This window comes from Apteryx rowi, unplaced genomic scaffold (assembly GCF_003343035.1).
Source record: "Apteryx rowi isolate R43461 unplaced genomic scaffold, aptRow1 scaffold_123, whole genome shotgun sequence".
Classification (NCBI taxonomy): domain Eukaryota; kingdom Metazoa; phylum Chordata; class Aves; order Apterygiformes; family Apterygidae; genus Apteryx; species Apteryx rowi.
In genome coordinates this window covers 1,089,156-1,117,035 of record NW_020447453.1, presented here as the reverse complement: position 1 = coordinate 1,117,035, position 27,880 = coordinate 1,089,156, and the positions used below count along the sequence as shown (strand labels likewise).

The window sequence follows — 27,880 nt, the reverse complement described above, 5'->3', positions numbered from 1 at the left end:
TGGGGGTGTGTCTGGGGGCAAGCCTGGGGGCAGGGTGTGAGCCTGGCGGCAAAGGCATGCTGGGGGTAAGCCTGGGGGTGCGCCTGGGGGCTGGGGATATGCCTGGTGGCGAGCCTGTTGTCTGGGGGGGTGAGCCTGGGGGACAGATGTGCAGGGAGTTGTGTGCCTGGGGGTTGAGTGCTGAGTGGGGGGGCAGCAGAAGAGACACAGAAGAGGTATGTAGGGGAGTTGAGGAATATGTGTGGAGGTGGGGGTTGTTTGGGAAGGAGCCTGGGAACAGGAATAGGGGGGCAAAAGGGGATGTGTGTGTGATTGAGAGAATGGGGCCAACCCCTGGGAAAGGTGAGCAGGTGGGGATATTTGCAGGGAAGGTGACATGAAGATGGAGAAGGGCAGAGGAAGGCAAGGGCAGGGGTGCATGGAAGGGTTTAGTAAGAAGTGTTGGGTGATGTCGAAGGATCAGAGGAAGTTTATAATGAGGAGCATGGCCCTGAGGCTAGTTTCAAGAGAATATAGCATTTAAACATGGTCTTTGTTTCATCATTAGCAAAATGAGGGTGTTCACTTTCTTAAGTATTTTGAGGACCTCAGCAACAGTGCTGCAAATTTGCTTGTCATTTCATCTTTTGTTCTTTAAAAATTAAGATTGACTAATGCTGTGACAAAGCAGTTCTTGCAAGAACAAGAGCAATTCTCCCTCCATGTTTTTTTTTGAGTATTTTTCAAAGAATACTCATATAGAGTACTGTGAGATTTGTTTTATTCCCATTTTCTAAACATGGAAATGAAAGCACTGAAGGTCACCGTGACTTAAAGTTAAGTCAAGTTCAGATATTGTCAAGAAATGGAAATACATTATCTGAATCTTTATGACCATTTTGCTGTTTTCTATACTGGCACCATTCTGTCGTAATGGTTTTCATGCAGTCTCAGAGACTTTATTGTGAAGACATTGGACAATGTACATAAAATGCTTTTGTAGTAAAGCACTTAAAAGTTAGTTGAAACAAAATAATTTTGTAAAGAGAGAATGAAAACATTTTGTGTAATCGATATCTGTTTTTTTTGCCATTTGTTAGTATTTTGTGTTCTCAGCCAGATTACAGTGTCTTTTACGCTCTTCATCAGACTATTTCAGTTATGCTACAATTTTACAATGTTAGCTGTTGTTCTCTATATTTTATGTAGCAGAAACTGAGATAGGTCAACTGTTCCTTGTGCCAGCAAATGCGAGAAAGTAAGTCACTAGGAGGCTAGTGTTCCAATTGAAACTTCCAATTCAAGGAAGAGCTTTTAAAGAGTAATAATATATGATTTGCTTAGTCCTTTTCCACAGTATTTAGATCAAAGATATTTGTCCATTTTATTTTATATGTGCAGGTAGTTATTCGCCGGCTTCCTCCTTGTCTAACTAAGGAGCAACTGGAGGAACAGCTACATCCTTTACCTGCCCATGATTATTTTGAGTTTTGCACTGCTGATCCCAGGTGAGGATGAGCTGTTGGTCAGTACTAAATAGAAAATGTTTTTACAGGTTTTCAGGTGCTTAAAACCTAATTAAAGTATTTTGGATATAGTCATGTACCAGATTACATATTTTGTCCCTGGAGCCTTTATTTTTTGTTGTGTTTCTTAGTTATGTAAAATGCTTTTGAAAGCATAGATGCACATGCAGAGACAGTACATTCCTGCCTTTTTCTTTTACACTGGTGATTTTAAAACAGAAAATTGTTCTGTTAATAGGGCATAATTTTGTTCAAATTCCTCATGTTTCTTTTAACCTTTATTGGTGAAATGGAGCACATTTCCTCTGAGCAACTTATATTCCTTCTATGACTGTTTATCACCTGTGAGGAAGAGACAACCTAGGGCAAATATTAAAAAAAACAAAAAACAAAAAAACATGAGTGCCATTTGAGCTTAGCTTCTTGGTTTGCTTACATGTTTTTGTGTTTATTTTATACAAATTCTCAAGGAATCCAATTTTATTCATTTTTGTCTCGTTCAAAACTAAAAAAAAAGAAACAAAGAGTGGTTGATTTAAAATAAATCAGAATTGCTAATACATTTATTTAATATGCTCAGTATCACAGTGTTAAAATACCATTCCCTTCTAACAAAGCAATTTCCAGAGGAGAAGGAACTTAACAGTTAAAACAACCAAAACATCCTTTTTGAGAATGTAGTACATCTACATGTGTTCTGAAAAAATGAAGGATGAGATTTATCTTACTAGACTGCAGCCTGTCTTAACCTGTCTTAGTGTGTGATGAGTCACCCTCCGCAGGCACCAGATTCTTTCCAYTGACTCCAGAGAGATCCTGGATGATTACTGTAGACTAACTATCAAAGGTAAACTAAAATTCTTATAAAAGCATGTCTCTGTCCTCAATGTATGTGGCTGCCTAAATGCCAGGAAACAGTTCAAAAGTTATCATTTGAATAGTCCAGAACTATTGTTGGCACAGGACTCTAATACGTTTAAAGTTTAATCTTTCTCTCTGTCTTTATATGATGAAATTTGGAGTATTCACAAGTCTTACTGCTTACTCATTTAACTGCATCCGTGTTAGGTCTCTGATGAAAGATTTTGCAGGCTCTTTCTCCTACTATATTATATATATATTATATATAGAGAGAGAGTATATAGGGGGTGTGTGTGTGTATATACTATATATATACTCTATAGTATATACTCTGGTATATACTATATATATAGTATGAGTACTTTCTCATACTGTATTAATCATTATCTACTTTCGTATAGCCAGTGACAGAACATATGTATATATAAAAAGTCTGTTAAATGGCAAATATGACCCAGTAGCTCATTTGGGTAGAGAGATGAGGAGATGCTTAAAACAATTYAGAAATTCCTTTGCCTTGAAGAGTAGCTCTTGGTGATCAGAAGTAACAAAAAGCTTGAAGAAAATAAAGCTGCATTTCTGATACTGTTTTGCTACTATACTTCAAGATGTAGCAAGCAAAGAATATATATATATTTTTTAACAGTAAAATCTCTGATATCTGTTATTTGGATTTTCAGATTCCTTGAGTCCTTTGAGCCTTGTAATAAAATAGTGATCTTGGGGGGAAATGTTATCTTACTCTTGAATTTTGATTCCTGTTCTCTTCTGTCTCCAGAAATTTAGGATCTCTCTAGAGGAAAAGTATTTTTATATAATTTTGGATTTTTCATCGTGAAGTGTTTCATATTCCTTATTTTTTTGCTTCATCTTGCTTCCTAAAAAATTATGCTTTCATACAAAAGCTGTATTTTTTCCAAAGGGATTTGTCACTGTAAGGTTTGTATGGCTACACTCCTTTCATCAAACTACACTATTTAAGTGGTCTTTCAGCTGCAGTCCTGCAAACTATTGGCTTGTCTATTTATTTGTTCTTTCACTGCCCCAGAATCATCCTGATTGGTTTCCCCCTTTTGTTTCAATGCTGACACATACCTATGCATGTCTGTTTAACTTATGACAAGTTCACACACTCTATAAATTACTTATAATACTCATGCTTTCTTGTGATTGTGACAAGGAATTGAGAACTTGGCCATTTCGGGGGGGGGGGGAAGAGTTAAGTATCTTCCCCCCCCCCCCCCTTTTTTTTCTGGTCTTTGGAAAGCAAGGGTCTACAAGCCACTGGTAATATAAATGGAGGGAAAGGAACAGCCCTCACTGTGTTGTCCCAAGGATTTATAGCAGAATTACAAAAAACACAGATGACAAAATTAACATTTTTGGTATTGGTCTCCATGCAAGTGCAAATTAGAATACTGTGAACTAGCTTTCTGCTTAAGAGTTTAACACCTCTCAAGTATCCCAGTGTAGACTGAAAAGTTTGGCCAGAATATACGGTAAAGTTTCAGAAATTTCATGGTGGAAACAAGATCAGCTAAGAGCCTTAGTGACACTGACCCAGAGAAGAATTCTTTTGTAAATATTAAGCATTATATTGCAATAATCTGTCGTGTTACAGACAGCTTACAAGATTTTGGAAAACTCTTTGTGGAAATGTCTTCATGCTATTCTAGCTAGCAGGTATTGCTACAGAACAAGGTGGACATGTTTTCTCTGTGGTGCCATTTGTCTTTTACTGGTTAGCTTTTTTTTTTCTGGCTCCTGTGCTGTGCTCATAATGGAAACCAATCCAGAAAATTCAGTGATTAAGCACATGGGAAGAGATTATAAACAATTTCATACTACCTAACAAGAGAATAATTCTGAGAAGCTGTTCAGCAGGGAGGAACTGTTTGTTGGAAAGAGAAAGGGGCATACAAGTGTGCAAGTTCTGATGCAGAACCAGACAGATATGCCCTGAGAGCTGTAACATCTCAGTTTAACCCTGTTCTGTAATCTCTAGAAGACATAAGTTTCTGAAAGCTCATTCAGATTTCTCCAACTGCAGAATGCAGGCATAATTCTTTTTCACATAACACTGTTAAACTGTGGAACTGTTTTTCAAGAAATGATGTCAGAAATGATGTAGGCCAAAAGATAAAATGGTTTAAAAAGCAGTTAGACAAATATTTATAACAAATTCATGAAAACCCATTAAACACAAGGTTGCAAGTTCTGTATTATGAAATCCTCAGGCAGCAATTAGCTGAAAGGCTATACTAGGGAAAGTATCGGTGTATAGTTGCCCTTTTAAAATATACTTTTTATAAGCATCCTCTACTAGTTGCTTTCAGAAAGAGAACTAGAGAAGTCTAACTATAACCATTCCTACATTTTTATTTCTAAGGTCATCTCACCCTGGGGGGCAAAACAAATAATTGCAGTCCCACCTATATGCTTTTGCAAGATCTGCACACATGTATCAACTCCACAGTTTCACTGCTTTTACACTCTAAAGGTTATTTCCACGTTTACAATGTCTTGTTGTATATGAAAACTATAAAACTTTTTAAAATTTCACTTGATTGAAAAATTTCATTGATGTACAGCACTTTTTCAGTTACATCCATTTCAATAAAATCATTTCACAAAATATGACTGTTGCATTGTATTTCATTCATTCTTTCAGATTCATTTAATTCACTACATTACATTTATTTTTCTCTCTTGTACCTTGATATCAAAATACAAGCAGAACACACAGTTTCTGTGGCTGATTCTGTGGCATTTAGGGATGTTTGGTAGATGCACTGTCTATAACTGATAACATTGACTCTGCCTACTCGACAGTCTGTCTTGTTCTCAGACTCCAAATGCTATCTTAACTGCTTCTTCCAGGTGCTCTTTTATGTCTTCATGTAAATATTTCTGAGTCTTCTAAAACTTGAGTACAGTGATTGAGATCTGGCCCTCCGGGATTTGACTCATTCCTCAGGACTGGCACCAAATGCAGTGTGCTAGAACTCCTTAATAGTATTGTGAGGTTATAAAAGTCAAGAGATCTGAAAAGAAGCTTTGGTTACATGAAAGTCAGTCAAATAGCCGATGCCGTACCATTTGTCATAAACAGTGATTAAGCATCTTGCAAAAAGCCCTCCTCCTTTGCCCTTCATAACTGCTTCCCAGCCATGTTGCTCAGGATTATCATAGGTAAATGGCTTTAATGCTGGAGGATGGCACAATGCACCCAGGAACTGCAGCTTTGAAGGAGCAACACCTTGTCGAGCCTGCAGAGAACCACAGCTACAGTGTTCTGGATGGAATGAGCATCAGTTAGTCATCACAACTGCATGGTGCTTCTGCTTCTCCACGTCCAGGCAAATTGTGTTCATTTATATCTGTAAAAAGGGAAGGCTGGTGTAATTTAAAATGAAGCCAGTTTCATCTACTGTTGCACTATATAAATGACCGCAGAAAGTGAGAGATCAGATGAAGAAGGCCGGTGGATTTTAGCTTGACCTGACAATGTAGATGATGAGTTAGCAATTTGATCAGAAATTATTTAGCATTTCAAAATTCAGATGTTGAGCTATGTGTATAATTTGAATGTATATACACAGGTATATATATATTTATATTTTTTATGTGTGTTTGTATATATATACACACGCACTATGTTTGATAAGTTGGTAAGTATTTTTACTAAAGTGAGATGCCTGTTTTTATACTTTACCTGTTATTATTTTTATTTATATTTTAGATAATTCTAACAACTTAAAATTGCTTTCCTGAATAACACTCTTTTTATGCAATTGTGTCAAAAAATACTTAGTGGAATAAGTAAACTATTAGAATGTACTCATGTTATTAAAGTTGTCATAAAAGTAAGGGCTTAACAAGGAGATAATAGATTAAGTATTATAGAAATAAATGTTGCCTGAAAGATTGAATAACCTTGAATACTCATCAGAAAACAAGGAAACTCTATAGAAATACAGAAATGTATATAGTCAGGCTTGTCTGGTTACTTCCGTAGCGATTGCTCTAATTGATATCTGAGAAAAGCCAGCATCACGTGCAGTGCATCTGTCCAAAACAATACGGATGGAAAGCAATATTATAGACAGAAACATAGAGCAAAATAGAACCAGCTGTCTGACTCTAAAACTAACAATACAACCTCAAAACTGAATCTCAAATCCTGATTGAAATCTGTGCAGCTAGACACTTGAAAAAAGGAGGAGGCATAGAGTGCAGTGGCCCTTTTGTGGAGCAGTGGTTGGGGGACTCAGCTGGAGGGCAAAGTCCTGAAGAGCAAAAGCTGTGTTGTATCCAATGATTGCTGAACGTAAAGTACAAAACCGGAGTAAGACTGCTGCTTCTTTGGAGAGGATGCTAGCCACAAAGTCCCTTCTGGCCTTGTGAAGTGTGCATGCTTTGCTGCACAGTAACACTGATTAGTTCTTTGTGGATAGGTTAAAAGAGAATCCAAAGTGGTTAGAGATGTGGGGAGCTGCAATCAAAGTCAGGTATCTGGAACCCAGAGTAAGAGACAGTATTTCATACTTAGGCCATTGCTAAGCGTTTTCTATTTCCTAGTTTTAGTTGGCTTCTTGTTCAGAATGTGAATTTTACACAGTGTTTTTAGACACCTTGCCTACTCTTTTGTAGGTAAGAAGCATAGGACAAGGGTCTGAATTCCCTTCTGGGTTCAGGTATCAATATGTTAAATCCTCTGACATCTAACTTGCAGGCATCTAAGAACCAGCTCTTTGTAGTAGTGACTGCATTAAAGAAAGAATTTGTAATCACTAAGCATTGTCATAGCCATATCACTATAATCTTCTACCATGATATATATGAATAGTAATACACAGTCCTACTTCATTGTGATACCATGAACATCAGTATCCTACTGTGCACAGGCATGCTTTTATATTTTTGTATGCTTCTGCTAATGTGAATGAAGTTCTTAAAGATGTTAATAATGTATGGTAACTATACTGGAACTCTAATATTTTCAAGATGAATTTTAAGTCCATACTTTCCAGACTTCTATTTACACATTCCAGACTCTCATTTTTCTCTTACTAATATCAGTAATAAATGCTTAGTAACCATATCAAATGTTCCTCTGTTTTGTAAGGTAGTCATTCTGATAAATCTAAGCTGAAAATGGTAGAAAAATACCATGTCGTGTACCAGGAAAAGATTATGCTGCCAAAGCAGAAAGGAAACAGATGGCGTTGCTATAAAAACTAAAGGAAACAAGGAAAGAATAAGTCTTTATTTTCAATTCTGTTTTGTGATGTTTATGTGCCCAACCACAAGGTTTTAAGTTACTGCAGGAAAAAAAAATTCCAGCTATCTGATGAAGCTGTTCTACTGCGCACTGAGACAGAGTGCTACAATAGTGCAGCGGTTAGGACACTTGTCTGAGTCCCAGTCTTTGATCTGAAGAGAGTTTTAGCATTTTACAAAAACCAAAGATGAATAAGACACTGAAATAGTTGTCAGATTGGGAAGTGAAACTCAGGACTTCTCCATCTCAGATAATTATCTTGATGACTGGGCTAAAAAATAATGTTCCTTCAAGATTTCTCTTTATGCCCTGTGGATCTTAAGCACTTCAAGTATGCAATCATATTAATCTCTAATAAGTACCTGGCCTCATTTCATTTAAACATCAAAGAATGTATAAAACATATAACGACTATAAGAATAGTCCTGCTAAAGTGATAGAGAAGGAAGTTCCCTTGTTTCTGAGAACTGCCAGTTATCAAGGGGATTTATTCATTCTGCCAACCAATTGGCAGCACGGAGACATTTCTTTCAGCAAACCTATAGTTTGCCACAATAAAGTTTATGTACACTTGTAAGCCTTTTTGTTTTTTTAAAGAAAAAGAATTAACTCTATATGGTATTGAAAAGTGTCAAATACCATCTTTTTTTTGCTTTGAAATCAGTGGGAAGGAAGCTGGCTTGTTTTGTCTGCATTGCATCTTGATGGTCACTCCACGGCCACCTCAAGACCCACTGCGTTGCTTGCTCAGACAGGAGGTTTGCAAACTGAACCCTGCAGAGCCCCATGGTCAAGCACATCCATATGCCAAAGTGCTCGTTTGGTTAGGCTGTCTGGAGACTGCTTGCAAAGAGCTCATATACTGCCATAAGGAATCTGTGTAGTTTGTGACAGATGTGGGAGCACACCATGCCTGTAGCCTCTTTCAACACTGCTTCCTATCGGCAGCGTGGTCCTAGCTATGTCTAAGCAGGCATTTCTGTGGTTACATGCTTACAGTTCACTCARTGCTATTCATTTCCTAGAATATCAAAATTGTGTATGTGAATGAAATAACTCTTCCTTAAACTATAAGCTGCATCCTCTGTATACTTTATGAACATCCCCTAGCTGGCGCAGGATCTAAATGAGCAAATCTCAGTAGTTTTTTTGTTAAACTTTTCTGCTGGCTACAGATTTGGTGGTGTTGCAATCATTGGTTAGTTATCAACGGTCTTCTTGCACCCAAAGTGAAATCTGTCTGGATGCATACTTGAAGAAGAAAAAATGATTGCTCGGTTTGCGGTAACTATGGTTACACATGTGAATCCTGTGCTCCCACCCATATCTTTGCTCTTTCTGAATCCTTGGCAAATGTGATTCTCAATTAGCTATGACATTTAAATATAGTTGCAACTATTTGTGTTGTTTCCTGCAGCTGCTGGTGAGTTTGAGAAAATGTCAGGTGTGGGGATATTATTATGAACGTAGGTATTTAAGAGTTAGGGGCTTACGTTCAAATATGTTCAAAAAAGTGGTTTAATACATAAACATCCATTGACTGAGCCACTTCATCTTAGTCTCATTGAAGGAGGTTTAAGCTAAACTTTTACATCATAACTGTGGGGAGGATTAAGGTACATGCATGACATGGCTCACAGTAACTTAGCTAATGGGTGGTAGTTCATTAAATTGCCACAACTTCGCTGTGGTTGGTGGTGTGCCATCCTGGGGTTCTGATCAGGCACATTTAAGACAAATTACACACCCAGAGTGGGATCTATGCCGACAAATTCTTGAAGAATCAGAATTATTTTAGGTAAGTACCTGTTCTTTCCTTTGCTAGAAATGTTTTGTTTTTTCACAGTAATTATTATCCAGAACTAGATATTGCATATATATTCATACACATATATGTCAAGCGGAGATTATTTTATACAATTAACTGTATTATCTTGCCAATTATTAAGTTATTTAATCTTTCTTAAAGGTGGAAATCTCTTTAAATACAGTGACAGCTTAGCAACTGCCTGTGCACTGGGAGCTTTTACTTTCCTTCTACTGTTTCAGCAACAGAAGACTTCCTTAGCATGCTCAAGAAGTTACCCAAAAGCACTGCAGTTAGTCATATCTCTTAAATCATGAAAAATTAGACTTAAAGCTCTGATCTGGCAGAATGGAAACATATGCTCTGCAGTTTGGGAAGTCAAAAAATAGAAATATTTGTCTCAGTTCAGAATAAATTTCACAATTAGATCCAGGAATGTAGTAGTTCAGTTGTTTTTTGTCATCTATATAATTTTTATATGTGTATGTAAAGACTTTGATATGTGTATTTAAGGTAGCCATTTCCCAAAGATGACAATTATGGTGCAATCCTAGTTTTACTTTTTTTGGTTCTGAACAGAATAGTAAGTAACAGAAAAAAAAATGTTTCTTGTTGCAGCCTTTATCCTCATCTCTACTCAAGAGCATACATTAACTTTAGAAATCCTGAGGACATCCTTCTTTTTAGAGATCGCTTTGATGGCTATGTCTTCATTGATAATAAAGGTTGGACTATTTTAAAGATTTTAAATGTATATATATTTATCACTTCAGAACATGGATTTGTTTCATTTTTGCTCATATACGTAGGTTTTTTGCTCAACATACAGTTAATTACATAAAAATGTACTACTAGAAAACCTAACACTTAGAGATAATGAAGTACAAAATATATTTGTCCATGCAGTCTTACTCAGGTCTGTGTGGTATGCACACTTTCTGTTACTTTTGACTGCATGATAATATAGTAGTTCTGCCATAAGGCCTGTGCCTCACTCAAAGCACAGAGGCAGTAGTCACAGGATGGGCAGTTCAGTGCTTTCTTTTATCAGCATTCTTGTACCTTAAGCAATACACTATCAAGATCCTATTAATTACCTTATGTACGCTTCTGTGGCATTTATCACAACAGCAACTGAATACATTACCGGCATGAATGGCTTTATCTTCAGTGTGTTTCTGTGAGCTTAAGTGGTACTGCTTATTCACATTTTATACGTGAGAAAACAAGGCCCAAACTGTTGTCCTTGTCAGTTTGTTTGCCCAATTTGAGATACGCATGGCTTGACTTCTTCGAGCATTTATGTATTATAGAACTTCACATGTTCAGAGTTTGATTTCCATAGCTGTGAGTGCTCACCTGCATTTGTAGGCAGGACTGCAAACTTCTTGAGTTGCATTCCAGGAAAAGGAGTGACAAAATGGATTGCCATCTTGAAAAAGTTTTGTCTGCAAAAGATAGCCCGGCAGTGAAGAAAAGCTCTGTAATGTTTGTGTACAATAGCATTAAACTGCTATAGCAGAGAAGTCGTGCTTTCTCTTTCAGCAGTTCTTTGCCTTGCTCACTCCTGGCTTCTGTAAAAAACTGAATGAGTCATATAAACAGATTTAGATTTTTTTTTTTAAAGCTGTCTGTTCTGTATACTAAATGTTGTATTGGTTCTGTAAAAAGTAGTCCTGTCCACTCTTACTGGAGAGTAAGAGATCTTTAAAGAAACTAGCTGCCAAAGTAAAAAATTTCTACTCAATATTTCTTACCTAAGATATCTTTAGAGGCTTCTAATTTTGTTAGATTTGGATGAATTTTACTGAAGATGGAGAAGAACATACTCCTCACAGTGTGTGATTTCCAGGTTTCAAACTCTGTTCTAAAGTAGGAGGCAGGATAGCTCCTCATTAACAGATCCCCCCTTTTTTTTTAACGTACATATTTTTTCTTGCCTTATTCTCAAAAAGAACTGGGTTGTTTTAGCTGAAATTCAGTTTGAGGTAGATATCCCTTATATAGAATCTCAACCCTGGATGGTAAAAAGAGTAGTAAAATTAGAATAAACTGAAAACAGGATCTTACGAGAAGTGTTGGGCAGTATTAGTGTCTGCTTTGCCTAAACATGAGGTTGTCACAACAGAAGAACTAGGATTAAACTATTTTTATGATTCAGCAAGGACTTCACTTTGTCTATATTAAGCTTTTTCTTCAGTGTTATGCTGGACTGAAGCCAGAATATTCTGTACTTTACAAAACTGAGCTTGGACACAGCTATAGTCACTGTGGCATGATGCTTGTTCAAATAACGAGCACAAGTTTTGATCCAGGATGCCCTCTGGTGAGTCTGGTGTTAGCATTGCATTTACCAGGCTAAAATTAAAACAAGGATTGCCGGGGGAAACTTTGCAAGCATTTTAGCAGATTTAAGCCAAGTATTCAGTGGACTTGCACAAACTTTGAGCGATCGTGAACCTGCTTCATAGCTGTAAGTGGAAACCAGGCAAGATTCAAAAGCTACACATAGCTCTGACTCCAGTCCAAAGAAGAATCCTGCATTTAAGGCAGAATTCAGAAACAAAGAATCCGTGCCAATAAACACGGGCAAGAAGTTGTACCATCCATCATAAATAGGAAAGAGGAGCTTCACACAGTTCTACATGCTGAGTTTTAGAACTTTGGTTCTAAAAGAAGGTGGCATTTCTTTTGATTGCATATTATCCAGCATTGCTTTTTTAGCTTTTTGGCAGCACAACTTTATAGAAGCAACTCAGTTGTTTCAGGTTCGTTTCCCAGGAGTAGTTATTCATTTGTCAGGCTGAGATTTTATGTCAATTTGTCTACTCAATGACAATCTTTGAAGAATGAAAAGAGAATTATAAATGATAATGTAAGAATGTTATTGTGCAACAGCACTCATCTTCATTTTGACAGTCTTTGTTGGCATGTCAAAATAATGTTTAAGTATGTAATTCAAATATAAAAGTATTTTATTTTGAATCTAAAATACTGATGTGTTTTATTTGCCACTAGGAGCAGACTCATTAGAAATTTAGGATGGAATTTAAAAAAAAATTACCTTTGATTTCAACTAAGGCTGCCTGACACCAATCTGAAGAGTTTTGAAAATCTTACTTGAATATTAGAAATGTTTCCCAAAATGAAAATTAAGCATTTGATCTTTTTTAAGGTTTGGAGTATCCTGCAGTAGTTGAATTTGCTCCATTTCAGAAGATTTCAAAAAAGAAATTAAAGAAAAAAGATGCAAAAGCCGGGAGCATTGAAGATGGTAAACATGTTTTCCTGATGTCGCAGTGAAAATCAGATTCCATTTCTGTCATGCATTACAAACTATTAACACATTTCAAAAATTTTTCTTCACAGATCCAGAATATAGGAAATTTTTAGAGAGTTACTGTGCTGATGAAGAGAAAATCTGTGCCAATCCTGAGACACTTTTGGGAGAGATTGAGGCCAAAACAAGGGAACTCATTGGTCTGTTTTCTTGAATTTTCTTATTATAGAGAATATTAAATATATATATTTTTAATATCTTTATGATATTACCTGCAAGGTCTGACCCATTCAGTCTGACAGAGATTAAGAAAATTGCAGTTTTGATTTTTGTTCTCCTGCTAAGTAGTGACTGGAAACACTTCACCTCACCTATTCTTGAGTTTCTGTGCATGGAACTCACTTGACTTCACTGCCAGTTTTGTATGCACAGTGACTTCAGAAATGGGTCCTTAGTGCTTCCAAATACTTACACATTTATTATAAAAAGATGGAAGATTTATTATTAAAAGATAGAACAGCTGAATACTTAACAATTCATCCCTGATATTAGCTGCTTGCATTTTGAAGGATGAAATACTCTGTTCTCATGGTCAAGAGGCTACAAAAGCTTTGAAAGTTAGGCAACACGTTCTTTTCTATATGCATGCAGCATGACTTTCACAGTCTCTAGGGAAATCTGTAATAAGATTAAGATTGAAATCTTCTTGATTAAATTATATCAGCTTTCAGTTATAGGTTTCATCAGTATGGATATTACTAGTTACAAGTACATTTATATAAATCATAAGTGTATTACCAAAAAAAAAAGCAAATTGTGTTTAAGCTGTGTTATCCATATTGTACTATATAAAAAGCAGCATAATATTTTTTCTTCTTTTCAATTCAGTCTTTCAAAGAATACCATTGTTGGACTGACTGTAGTGACTATAACACTCCACAGTAATGCCGTGTTGTAGACAATTATTTGACTGTCAGCAAATGTGTAACAGAAGACTGTTATTAAGAAATGCACAAGACAGACCTTGAAATTATAAGATAGAAGAAAAAAGAGTGGGAATCAAATTTAGTGTTCAGCACAGCCATGCAGACTGCTACCGTCTCATTTCTGAGGTTAGCTTAATAGTTTTAATTTTTAAAAGATGGAACTTTAAAACATAAAGCTGTTCATAAAGTTTAAAGGAGCAGAAAAAAGCATAAACATGACTGTCCAGTAGCGGTAAATGCTGCAGATGGTGGCCACGTGATTAGGCCTTTGTATTGACAAACTGAAATGGAAGCAGTCCATATCAGTTCTTGTTTAGAGGAGTCCTTTACTCAGTAAAATGTGAAAGCTCCTTTCAGGATTCTTTCAGTATTGAAGGAAGAATTTTCCTGGGACAAGAAAGATCTGGTTTTCATTTAAAATTTACAGATGTGATGTGATTTATATTCTCAAAACCTCTAAATAATATTGTCATTTTTCACTGGGAAACATATATAACTCTATCCAGAATACTTTTACTTTGCAGCTGCCAGAATGCAGCTTTCACGATGACATGAAATACTGGTGTGCTGTATCTACAAGTGACAACATGCAGAACACTTATTCTTTCCCTTGGTGTGACAATTGACTTGGAAAAAAGAATGATCTTTGTTATTATTTCCTTATACTAGAAAAGTAGCCATCTGTTTTGACTAATGCTATTTCCTAGTCTGTCCCTGCCTGTAATAAGCATTTATACAGGGTGGCATTAATTATTCTTCATATGCATAAATTAATAGTTGACTAGAGCGATTTAGAGCTTAAACAATTTAGAGGAAATGGACATTATAGAATCATGGACATTTAGATAATTCTATTATCATTAAAACTTTTTCRTCACTTTTCTAGATATACAGGTTTCCCAATAATTTTTATTTGCCCGAAATCTTCCCTAGCAGAGTGAAAGCAGTCAAAATTTTCTAAGAAGTTATAATCTCAGGAAACATTTATTAACTTAAATGTATTCTAGTTATCAGTGAAAAGGTTTAGTCTGGGAGTTGCAGGTTTCAGATAAACAGTGTTGGCTGAAGAGAGCTTTTCATTAGGAGTTTTGCTTCTGTTAAATCACAGAAAGTCAAATTATTTGCTTTATTTTTTCTCCTATTCAAAACTTCAACCATTGCTATCAATATCAAAACAAAGGTCACTTCAGTGGATAGGATGCCTATAGTAACATTATGTAAGGATTTAGTTGCATGTCCAGTTTCAAAGGTGTTATTTCTATTGAGGTCAATGTAAGATGTGCCCAGGACTTTGTTGGCAGAATCGGGTTTCACATTCTCAGCATTTCTCCAGATGGTGTTACCTCAAACCAACATGTTTTGTGTATCATGTCAGATGCTTTAGCTCATCTGTTTCAGTGTGACAGAGATATATAAAACAGAATTTCTCTGTAACGAGATTAAGGTAAGCTCATTCTTCTGGCTTGTTTTTAGAAAGCAAGATAAAATATAAAAGCTGTTGCTGACATAGTTCTTCATTTTGTAGTTTATTTCCTTTTAAAATTTCCTAAATGCTTTCAGATAGTTCTCCTAGATTTTCGTTTACAGCAAAACCCATAAATAAGATGGATAGATTCAATTTTAATTGATAACCGTTCTTTTTTTGGCCTCCCCCTTTCATAGTAATCATCATGCTGCCTCTCTTCTTTGAACTTCAAATTATAATTTCCGATCAAACCTCTTGCACCACAGCTTGGTTGTAACTAGGCTCCAGTCATGGAGTCCTGGTGTGGCTTATCCTTTCCCTGGACCCTCCAATTACACTTCATGGTCGCTTTCAGCTTGTAAAAGCTGACACTGCTCACATGGGGGAACTGGTGAGCGCAGGAGGGAAAAGCAGAGCTGCAGGTGTGAGAGTGTGAAAGGGAAGGTGATGAGGACCTAAAATTGATCAAAAATTATGGGCAGGAGAGAAAAAGAGAGGGACAGCATGGGAAATCTGGGGATAGAGGGAGGAGGATCTCAAATCAACAACCTTTTTTGGTTGTTGCTTTTGACTGTCAATATTTGCTAAAAATAAATACTGAATCCTATCAAACCATTCCATTCATAACTGCATAACAAGATTTTATCAATAATGACTAGGTTACTAGGAGGAAATTTAGGCCTTCAAAACAAAACATTCAAATGTTTTGGGGATATGAATTGTATCTAGGCTATGACATTCTAAATTTGATTAAGACTTCTTTTCTTATCTTTTATTTCTCTGATTTTTTAATTTCCCTTTTTTAATTCTTTCTTCCAAATCCTATCATGGATTCCAGTAGTGACATTTTCTCCTTGTTTTTGTCCATCTGCCTTCCACTGGGTTCAGAAAGGGTCCTATAAATAACTGTAGAACAATTTCTAGTAGTAAATGTTTTTTATAACTCTGTTCTGGGATATCTAAGACGGACAAAATTTTATATGACTAACTCGCAGCTATAGGTGCATAATTTCAAATGTGCACTCAGTATTGACAGTGAAGTGAATCCTAATATTTAAAATCATAGATGCCGTACATGATATAGAATGTGATGATGTCTCCAAGTTTCTGTAGAATTTGGGTTGGTTCAGGCAGGAGGCTTAGGCTAGATTTCTGAGTGTGGAAATATCTCTGTATCATAAGAATGACTGAGTGATCCAGTAGACGAGGCATTTTATTTGCTACTTGGGAAACCAAAGTTGTATTGAATCTGCTGATACCATGCAGTGTAACCTGGGACAAACCACTTATCTTCTGTTTATCCCATTTTCCTATGGAATGGTGAATGCTAAATAAGGAGTTAAATGGAAATGTTAAATGAGAATAAAAGTGTTTCCTACATGGAATATTTTGAAATCTGGGACTGAAAAGTGCTAAGTGAGACTATAGTAATGCTGGCAGTATATGAACAGCAGTATAGCTAAGTTTTGATGTACAGAAGTTAAAATGTAGGAATAGATACTGAATTTCTTTCCTTTTTGGATAATAACCATTTGATGAGCAAGAGAAAGATGTCATTCTCTGCGCTGAAAATATATGATTTTGAATTAAGCATTAGATAATCATGCAGAATATCTCTCTTTCTTCTAACCCTAACAGCAAAACCAGAGAGGTGTTTCTAAAATGAAGCAATGGGAATGGTGTCAAAACATACAAAGTAAATAGGATCATTAATTATTTAGCTCCCATGCAGATAAAGCTGGAAAAAAAAAGAAGTTAGTACTGAAGTAAAGAAATGAGTACATATTTTAGGAGATGAACACTATATCACAAATTTTTTGTGTTTTAGCTAGAAGAACAACACCCCTTTTGGAATATATTAAAAATAGAAAATTAGAAAAGCAGGTACGTTCAGACTTTTGCCTGAAGTTCAACTTTTATGTTTCATATATGGTTTTCCTTTGAACAATTTACAATTAATCATTTTGAACTCTTCAGAGAATACGAGAAGAGAAAAGAGAAGAACGAAGGCGGAGAGAATTGGAAAAGAAACGTCTGCGAGAAGAGGAGAAAAGGAAGCGCAGAGAAGAAGAAAGACGTAAAAGAAAAGAAGCGGAGAAGCAAAAGAAAATTTCTGAAAAAGAAATAAGAATTAAGGTACCTAACTGAAAAACTTCAGTCGAAGTTACTCAGAAGTTCTTCTGTTTTCTCACTAATATTGTTTACAGAGTGTACTACAATGCAGCAAGGAGATATGAAGCCAGTTTTTACTGGAAGCAAAAATAAAGTAAGGGTTAGGCTAATTAGCTTTGCTGAGAAGTGTGGCTACTTAGCTTAGGTACAAGGATGTGCTAATGACAAGTAACTCAGGTATCTTTATACAGCACTGCCACGTTCTGTGCAGACATAACCTGGCAGAACCGAATTGTTCTGTTCTAACACATGTCAAAAGATTATTGCAAATAAGACTTTAGCATTTTCTTCCATGTTGATCTTCATCTAGCCATATGTGCTGATATTTTCCATGTTTATGCTCAGAACTGATTGATTTTAATAGTATGCTTTAACCAAGTTATAACAAAGTCTTGCTAATTTCAGGCTGTGCTGCAATTCAGATTGCAAAACCATCTGAATGGGTGTGTTTACAATGACTTTACTTAATCATGAAGTATTTTGTGCTAATAAGACTTGACATTTAAAACCTTATTTATATAAGGCAACATAGATAAATACTATTCAGATAAACTAGATTTTGTGGGTTTAGAAAGGTTTTGTAGGCTGATTTGAAGATGTATATTGATATAAAAGTCTATGGCTTATTGGGAGGACACACAGACTCACTCCAGATTTTTGGTGGGGAGAAGCCACAGAGTTATGTAGCTCCTTTCCCTTTCTTTTCTTCCTGGACAGCAGTTGCCTTCGCCTGGATGTATAAAAATAGTAAGTTCTGAAGCAGAATTACAATTTTTTCATATTCGGGCATAAAGAAAAACATTCTAGAACTTCAGAAGAAAAAGATGATGTTTTTTAAAATGTGTTGTCCCAAAAAGCCAGTATTTATGACATATATGTGACAATGAGACCTTGAAAGCTAGTTCTCTCTGAAAGAAAAGTAAAATATTATAGAAGTTAAATGCTGGAGAAGAACAACCTGTGCTCATTTTAGAAAAACTGATGGAATGAAAAGAGAGGTGAAATGTTCTACTTGTACATGAGATGTTAGAAAAATAGTTTGAGACTGATTGGTCCTTCGGTGAAGATTATTCCTGTAATGCTACACACAGCTCAAGCTGTGTGTGAATTATTTGTTGTGAAAATAATGGACTTCTTGGAAATCTTAGTTTCCAAAAGTGAAAAATTATGGGATGTTTTCTGCTAACATTATCATTTTTCCCTCAGTCTATATTTCTGTTAGGGTGTATTTATGCCAAGCACCTACTTTTATATGCAAGCCTATCCCAAGCAGTTTGTGTGTCACAATTTTTCATATAATATTTCAAGACATGAAGGATTAATCCTGCTCCTTCTGTAGTATTGCAGAGGTTCCGCTTTTTATTTTATTGGCAGTAAACCTGGGCTCTCTTGTTACATAATTTCTAAAATATCATAGACTGTAATAATGCCTTTATATATAAAACCCAGGAGAGAAGAGTAGGTGAGTGCACTCTCCAGTTTTCTTAGTGTATTTAAAGTGTGCTGCTGAATGCCTGTTACTGACTCCATCTCTCCTTAGCAAAAGTAAACTGCACTTCTAAAATAACCTTTTAATTCTTATACATTGCAAAATATATTCATAGCATTTAAATAAGATATAACCATGGTCTTCAGTCTTAATATGACATTAATATATTTAAGACGTTGTTAAAATGTCTATTACAACAGAGGAGAATCATTTTACATGACAATATGAACAAATATTTCTTAGCTTCTTAAGAAGCCTGAAAAAGGAGATGAGCAGGCCAGTGAAAAGCACAAAGAAAAGGGTGAAGAAGCTGACATTGAAGAAAACAAATGGGAAAAATCATCTGGATCTGGGAGTATAAAATCCAAGTCATTGGAGGGTTCACTAAAAGAACTTAAGGAAAAGTAAGTAGTATTTATCTTTCAGGCGCCAAGTTACATCCTAAATGTTTTGATTTGAAGGCTTAAACATGATGTAACTGGTGCATTGGCCTGCTGTTTGTCAGCACAGAACTGATTTCATTCCACGTTTGAACAAATCTCTCACTGTCCTTTTTTGTAAAAGGTGTTTGGTAACAACTTACTGACCTGATGGCAGTATTAGTGGATGCAATTTGTTATTTGTGAAATGCTTTGAAATCCCAGATTGGAAAGATTTCTGTGTGAAAAGTCATTCAGAGTTTCATTGTTATTTTACCTGTTCCCCATCAAGAACTCAGGTAAGGCTGTCCTTCCATTACTGATGTCAAAGTCTAACTAAATTGCCTAGGATGTCTTACTCTGCCATCACATTTTCTTCATTTTTCCAGAAATAAACAGATAAATGGGTTTGATAAATGGGAATGGCAGAATAATAAAGGTGTGACTCCTAGCCTTATAGTAGATGTGTAGAAGGCTCTCTCTGTCTCCCACTGCCTTCCATGTTGCATGTGTAATAGCAGGAACAGATGAATAGCTCAGTTCTATAGCATACCATAGCCTGGAAATGTCTTACAAATGTTTTCCGCAGCTGGTTCTCTCTGTTGTCCTTTGGCATGTATGTCTCATCACAAGCAGGACACTGGGCAGGATTCAGCCATATGATCTGGGCAGGATTCAGCCATATGATATGTAAGATATATGACTAAGAATTATATGGTGCTGAGGTAAATAATATTTTGTAATTCAGTAGAGGTTTTCAGTCAAGCTCTCAAAGTATTTTGCAGAGTGAAAGAGCTGAATCTGATATGTCATCTATATGCGTAACTTGTACATATTGACAAACTGAGTGTTTAAATAATTTACCTAAGGTATTATAATGTATTAGAGAAATTTGGGGATTGTTTTCTAGGAGACTTGCAGGCTACCTGCCTGCTCTGAGTAGTTTAAACATTACTCTTTTCCACATAGGGTCATGATTCTTACRAAGAGTATGCAGGAGCTGCAAATGTAACTCTACCATTTGGGTTTTTAGGCTATGTATTCTTTGGAGATGCAGAGCAAGATTTGTTCTCATAATGGCAAATAGAAAAGTAAAGAAAATTTGAACTCTGACTGGAATATAAAAACACTGAATATACTAATGGAGAAAGGGTTCACCAATAATATACCACATTTCTTATTCATCTTTTCTTTCTTTGACTAAAGATTTCAAACATGGGCTCAATGTTCCAGTGTGCTGAGTATGTCCTGAAAGGTGCTGAAAACTTCCATTTCCTATTCTCTGATGGAAATTGAAAATATTCAGCAACTCTTTTGTTGATGTTCTTCAACAAAAGAAACCCAGAACATTTTGCAGGGACAAGTTAGTTGTTTGCTAATAAGGCTTTTTATGTATTAATCCTTTGGTGGTGCCGTGTGACGTTTTCAGTATTGATCCTGTAAGTTTCATAAGGCATTAATGTAGATTTTCCAGGTGTAAAAGAGAATCCTTTTGGCTGTACAGGTACAGTAAATGTTACCTTGTCTTTCCAAGTGCTCATTTCATCATAATTGTTGGGGGGGGTTGTGATTAGATAGCAAGCTATGAGCTATTTCAGCTTAACTGAGAATCAGAGTTATAACTATTTTGTCACTGACTCAAAAATCAGTAATAAATTGTAACTTCCAGCTCTACATGTAGGGGCCTGGGTTGCCTGTTTGAAAACGTGTTTTAAAGCTCAGTAGCCATAGCTTTCTACCACGAATGAAAACCTCAGTACATGCATGAGTGTACATGGCCACATATGGATTTGAAATGATACCAAACACAAGTATGCTTCCATTTCCTTTCACTCCATTCATTTTCTGCTTTCTCTTTTCCTGTGTAACTTCCTTCTCTACTACTGATTTGTAACTATGTTTCTGCTTATCCCACCATTTTCATCTTTGCCTGCTTGTTCCCTAACACTGAATTTTAGAAAGCTGCTTCAACCACTCTTGAACTGGAGTTCATATCCCTCTGGCCTGCCTAACTCCAGGCACGTTCATTCCTGCATTCCTCACAGTAAYAGGCAGAGCAGGAGATAGGCACCAGGCAGTGCTACAGCAGCAAATCTGGTTGTGTCTTTCTGGCTTTTTGAAAGGTCCTGCACATCTTGTGTGCTCCAGAGCCTTGCTAGGACTGGGAGTCTGTGTCTAGAATAGCATTTTAAATTTGACACAAAAAAACTTAAAGCCACTAACCCTTTAGGGGCTAACATAATTTTTTTTTATATATGTATATGTATATAAATATATGTGTGTGTGCATATGTATATATATGCCACAGGTATAATTGTGAGTGGTTCAGGTGCTGACTGCGGGGACTTTGCTTCCACTTGGGGAGTGTGTTATGCTGACACAGGCCCAGTCTTCCAAAATGCTGGACAATGTTATCTGCCATGCTGGTTTTTTTGCAGACCCCCAGCTTCTCCTGAGATGCAGCCCTTGTTTTGGCAGCCCTGCCAATCCCCAAGTTCACAGCAGAGGCTGGCAATTTTCATAATTTTATTATTTACAAGAAAAAAAGTGGTGTAGAAAGATATTTAAGTATTCATATTAAACCAGTGTAAATAACAAGCACATATTACTACTTGATTACTACACCATTAGAAAATCTCCAGCCTCTCCGATTTTGTCTGCTGATTCCCAAAATGTGAGCAGACTGTCAAAACCAACTTTCCTGTTTCAATTTTAACTAAGCCTATATACGCGATAAATAAAAAGAAACACACTGTATTTGCTCCTTTTAAAATTTAATCTGTTCTGTTATCTTTTTTCATTTGCAGTTTTTCTTTATGCGAGAAGCACCTGTTTCTTGAGCAGGARCAATGAAGTGAATAGGAGAGCTGAGAATTTTATCAGCCTAGCAGCAAAGTGTTGCAAACTAATAGCCTAATTTATAGTATAAACCCATTGCAGCATAACATAAATTAAGTACTGTGTTGTGATAAGGTAATGGTCTTTTAACTAAGTAAAATATGCAAAGATAGGCTACATTATATCGAGACATAATAATAAATAAAAGCCTGGAACAGAAATACTCATTTTCACAAATGCCTTCCACAGGTTGCAATGGCTGTGAATAATTTTTGTTAAATCAAGACCTAAGGCTTTACAAATTGAAACATGACACCTGCACAATTATTTTGAGCTCTGAATGTTCCCGTTCCCGGACTCATATACATGAGTCTGCTCAAGAACAGGTCATAAAGGTCTGGTCTTACAGCACGTGTTTAAGTGAGGAGCGTTCAGGAACTATTTATACGATTGCAGATAGGGATGAAAGTTGAAGAACAGGCCTTCCACAATAGTTGCCCAAAAAGCAAGTGCAAGATTTTGCTTGCACAGCTTTATTTGTTACTTTTTGAGCTGAATGCATAATCAAGAGCTGGATGTATATGGATGAGACATTCAACAAAATTGCACATAACCCCCTTTTAATGAAAAAAATAGCCTTATCATAGAATTGGTCTAAAGACTGTTGAAGTCAAAGGAAGGCTTTGTATTGTGTCCTTCAGGGTTTTGTTTTATGTTAATTGCTTGGATTTTCTTTCTTTTTATACATACTCATAGGTCACAAAATGATAGTGACAAGGAGCAAAGAGATTTGGAGAGAAGATTTCGAGAAAAAGAACCTGAAAGACAAAGGTATCGATTGGATGATGGCAGAAAGCATAGAGCTCACTATGAGTTTGACAAGTTTGTGAGAAGGAATGAAGAAGAGCTGAAATGGGGGAAAGGATACAACCAAGACAGAGGAAAGAAAGGGAACCACAACTACAGCTTCACTGTGGAGACAGTAGACAAACTGGGTAAAGAGGACAAGTGTGATGACATGGCATCCAAAAAGGAGCGCATAAGAAATAAGGTTCTTTTATTCATTTAGGATAATCTTTCATTAGTAAAATATGCTTCAAGATCACAGGTTTTACTTTTGCAATCTCAGCGTAAAGATGCTTTTTCAAAGAAAGCTTTCTTTATTTGATTTTCAGTAAAACCCAGGCTTCTATTTATTGTTGTCAGAGGACAACAGCAGTTAAAATAAGGTCACAGGTCCCTGTTCGTTTATATTTACAAAATAGCATAATTTCTGCATAGCTTTCAATCCTAGCATTATTAGAACACTATTCTTGGAAGCCTTGTATTTTTTGAGTGTATTAAAATTGTTACACCTTGATCTGTAATGAAATTTAAAAACTGTGGCATGCTAGTCTTTTAAAAATGAATTTCCACTACCCAGCACATAAAGTAATTAGATTAAGAATTGGCCAGGCTTGCTCAACAGAGGAACTATAAAGACTTAAATAAATAGCTAATTCAGAAACCATTGTATTCAGAGGGTGTGAATGTGCAAGTTCTTCAGTATTGTACACTGTACCAGTTAGAAAAGGCTGTCATCTGTTTAGAACAAATTATCCTCAGAGTCAGTGTCAGGGAGAGTCAGGTGCAAAAACAGTGCAAGTGGGATAGCCTGTAGCAGGGTATGTAGACAGAGCCATCACTTATTGTCTCCCAGAAACATGGGCATCATTTTTCTCAGACTCTCTGTTTTCGTGGATGCACCAGTCTTTTCAGGAGATGGCTATTCTTGTCACCCTCATTCTCTCCATTCTCTTCCTAGATTTCCCACAAAAGATGACTGAAACACTGTTTTGTGTAGAAATTTATTCTGCATGTGAAACTTTTCTTTCAAACCAAGTTCCTGATCTGTGATGGGGGCTGAAGCTGACAATGAGTGAACTGGTCATGTGCGAAGTGACTCTATATGGAGTGTACACTGAGCAAGTCCAGGTGGACTCGCAGTGCATGTCATGTAAGTCACCTTGCACAAACACAGAAAGCCTGGCATGCCCAGCTTGCTGTTTATGCATAGATCAGCAGGGCTGTATGGGTGAGATTTATCTGCATATACACAATAGCTGCTCTCCACATACGCCAGCAGCTCAAGCTGTCAAACAATCAGAAAAATAGCTAGTTCAAAAACAGGAATATGGGAAAAGGAGTTTTTCTCATGCTTGTCATGCTGCACATGAGATCTGATAAAACATCTGCAACGTTGGAACTGGATGGTGTCTCTTAGGGCCTTTTTAAACTTAAGGTCATGCCTTAAGAAGCCTCCTCCTTTTATTTCCTCCCACCTCACTTCCAGTAGCTGGCTGAGCCTCTGCATTAGTCCACACTTTAAGTTCTAGATCTGTTCCCTAAACAAAATAAGCAATAGCAGTAAAGATTTTTGCAGTTTTGTGACTGTTTTTCTTAAAATATTTATCACATAGCTATGAGTTAGGGACTTAGTTTTCCAACTTGCCTATAGAATTAACAGTGTCAGCAGAAGTTTCTGGATGAAACAAGCTTCTTTCTGAACTATGCATGAATTAATTAGAAAATGGGAAATTTCCAGTGGAAGTAACAGTTATGCTGCCTTTCATGTGAGGTACAGTCTGTGATATAAAAAAAAATGATGGACTCTTTATCGTAGTGTTTCCAGTGGGCACTATTCATTAGAGGATCTAGGTTTATGTGGCTAGCATTCACTGGCTGTTTGTGATGAAGAAAGATGTATGTTATGCTGATGCATCTCCTACAACACTACAAAGCACTAACTAGAATGATTTAGTTGTATGGCCTATTAGTGAATCTTGATATCTGGTCTAAAGAAATGGAGAATCAAGTGGGGCAAAAAAGACAAACTAAGATGAAGCAAGAAAGAAAGAGAGAAAAGGCCTGTTGGGGATAAAAAAAAGAATGGAAGAATAAAAGATCAGATTAACTTCAAATTATGAAGACAGCCAGAAATTTTGTAGTTTGATATAGAACAATTTCAGTGCTGTGCCATTGACTTAAAATAGGCCATTAATTTTGTTTTCTAAACTTAACCTTTGATCAAAAAGCTTTGATTTTGGTGAATGAGTTGCTTCATGCTTTAAAAACTGATATTCATGAGAGTAAAAATAAATAGTCTGACTAGGAAAAGACTTCTTAGGCAGAATTTCTAAATAATATTTTTCATTCTCAAAATTTCAAGAATAAAAAGTTCACTCTAGAGATCATCTAGAGATCTAGAGATCATGAAACATCTCCATTTGCAAGTTCTAGGTGTCTTTTCCTTGTAAACTGGCTCTTTCTTCCATTATCTAATGATGAGATCAGCAAGTGTATGACTGGATCGCTCACAAGGCCTGTGTATGTTAAAATCGTACCTTGTTTATTATCAGTGTGTGAATCTCCTGCATTCATACACGATAGGAATATGGAAGACATGATGAAGCTGAGCTATAACTGCAATTTTATTTTGATATGTATAATTAAAATGTGTCTTCCATGTTTAAATTGTGTGAATCATTCATCACTTGAAGTAGCACATACTTGAAGTAGCACACATATCAATAAATCCTCAGTTGAGGATAATTTCCTTGCTATTATCTGCTAAACTGTTCTCTGGCTTGTGTTTTCTTTTTATGCTTGTATTTATTGTTTGTCATTCATCTGCAGAGTTGCAAGTGCACAGGATGTTGTTCTTCCCAGTTGATGTTAGTGAAGGTAGCAACACTGTTCAGGGTTTTACCTGGGCGTGCACATAATATTGTGTTTGATAATTGTCTCTAATATTTCTCCTTCTTCGGATTAAATGTATCATGAAATCTTTAATGTTTACAGCTTTCTTAATTTATTTAAAATGCCTGGCTCCCAAGAATAGAGTTACAAACAAGACAAATATTAAGTACTCGGTCAATTTTCATTACACTTCATTTTTTCCCAGGTCTTATGAAAAGTAAAGCAATGTAACACAAAATCTACTTTCTTCAGAAACTCACATTAATGGCTTTAAAATCCCATGTATGTATCCCACACAGGTTTCTTAGAGGGTTAACCATATCTGCTTCCTTGTAGGATCGTCCAGCCATGCAGTTATACCAGCCAGGAGCTCGCATTCGAACGCATACGGGATCTACAAGTAAAACTTATGACTGCAGTGGGAAGTCCTTTGAAGATGCTCTTGATAAGAAGTATGAGGCAGATAATTCAGCTGGAGGTGGTTCTGAGAAGAGTGAAGATGCAGAATAAAACAAACTGGAGGAAAGACTTATGAATAGGGATGAACTTAAGATTTAACTTTGCCACAAAAATCCATAAACTGTTTCAGAACTCCACAGATTGCACCAATGAAATTATAATAACTGTCTCTTACTTTCTGTAAAATAAAGGAAACAGAGACTGGAGACATAAAGTATCTTACAGCAAAGGAACACAGTTGCTTTTTTACAAAAAGCAGAACAAACACTATTTACCTAATTTAAAAGCAGTCCAATATTTTGTTAGACTTACCTTGAAATAGAAAACTTAACAGTTTTAAAGGAGTACTTATAGAAGACTTTTCAGAAGCTATTTCACCTTTTCAAGTCTATTAAACTGAGAAGAGAAACGAAATGTAGATTTGTGTCAGTTTGAAATCTGAGGCACTTTACCTGTGTTCTGTGCATGACACGAACAACGCAGGACCCCTCCTGCAAACAGCAGCAGGCAGAGCCACCACAGGGAGTCGCAGCTGGACTTGGGGCGACTGGCCCTGGAGGAAGCTGCGGAGCCAGCGGTGTTTGCAGGATCAGGCCCACAGTTTGCACATTTGTGAGAAATGTCTGTTGGTATCTGTACTTCATTGTGTTTACGTTGTTTTTCAATTAACTATAGCATCAGATAAATGTGATTAAAGCTACAAGTATGTTTTTACAGTTTGTCATTTTCGGAGCCACTTTTGCCTTTTATGTTATAATAGATTCTTGTGCGTAAAACAGAAGAAAGCTAACGCAAACGTCAGCATTTAAACACTATATCCGGTTTTATTAAATTAGCTGATTTTTATGTTTTTGACACTGACTTTTAAAAAAAGCGGTTGTACAGTAATGACTTTTTGTATGTTAATGTTTCATATAAGTTGCAGTTGCAGGATTTGGAAAATGTATGATATGTGAAAGTTCTGGAATATAATTTGTTAAAAAAAATAAACATGCACCAATGGCAACTCCAACCTACCATTTTGTAGATCTAGGCCAAATTCTGCCCTCTGATGCAGAGATATATGTATATAGTTACCACTGGTTTCAAGGATAGCTGCGTATTTACTGAAGGGCAAAACATATTCATTTGTCTTTGATGGCTGAGAATTTCTCAGTTGCCTGAAACAGATCTGCTTTGTCAATGAAACTAAATAGTAAGATATTAATTTATTTTTTACATCCTCTTTGAACATTTTATTATTAAACATAACATCTACTTGTTCTAGACTGAAAAAATATTTATTGTATTTTCCCAGATATTAAACATTAAATGGAATAAAAGTAAAAAGATTTTGACTATGATTTTGAGATGTGATCTTCAGCAATTTTTTTATCTAGTACTCTAGAAAAATTAAGTAAGATGCTATGCTACTTGGTATTTTGCAGAGGCAGATAAAAATACAATTGACCGAAGATTTTAATGTCAARCTATTTAAGAGAGAAGCCAACTAAAATTACTTCAAAGCAGAAAGATCCTTAGCTTAAATAAAACAGAATCATTTGGGTTTAGCTCCATCTATGTCAAGTTTATCCTGA

At 36.2% G+C, this 27,880-nt stretch overlaps 1 protein-coding gene across 1 annotated transcript in view; it reads left to right on the top strand.

The window, feature by feature from the left end:
- Positions 1-27,549, top strand: part of UPF3A (UPF3A, regulator of nonsense mediated mRNA decay) — a 28,991-nt gene extending 1,442 nt beyond the window's left edge. Inside the window, exons 2-10 of the mRNA XM_026055477.1 lie at positions 1,381-1,487; positions 10,076-10,182; positions 12,633-12,731; positions 12,827-12,937; positions 17,017-17,072; positions 17,166-17,324; positions 19,093-19,253; positions 22,863-23,157; positions 26,181-27,549. Coding sequence (XP_025911262.1) covers positions 1,381-1,487; positions 10,076-10,182; positions 12,633-12,731; positions 12,827-12,937; positions 17,017-17,072; positions 17,166-17,324; positions 19,093-19,253; positions 22,863-23,157; positions 26,181-26,354 — 1,269 coding nt within the window. The 3' untranslated portion in view covers positions 26,355-27,549. The remainder of the gene's footprint in view (positions 1-1,380; positions 1,488-10,075; positions 10,183-12,632; positions 12,732-12,826; positions 12,938-17,016; positions 17,073-17,165; positions 17,325-19,092; positions 19,254-22,862; positions 23,158-26,180) is intronic.
- Positions 27,550-27,880: the final 331 nt, after the last annotated feature.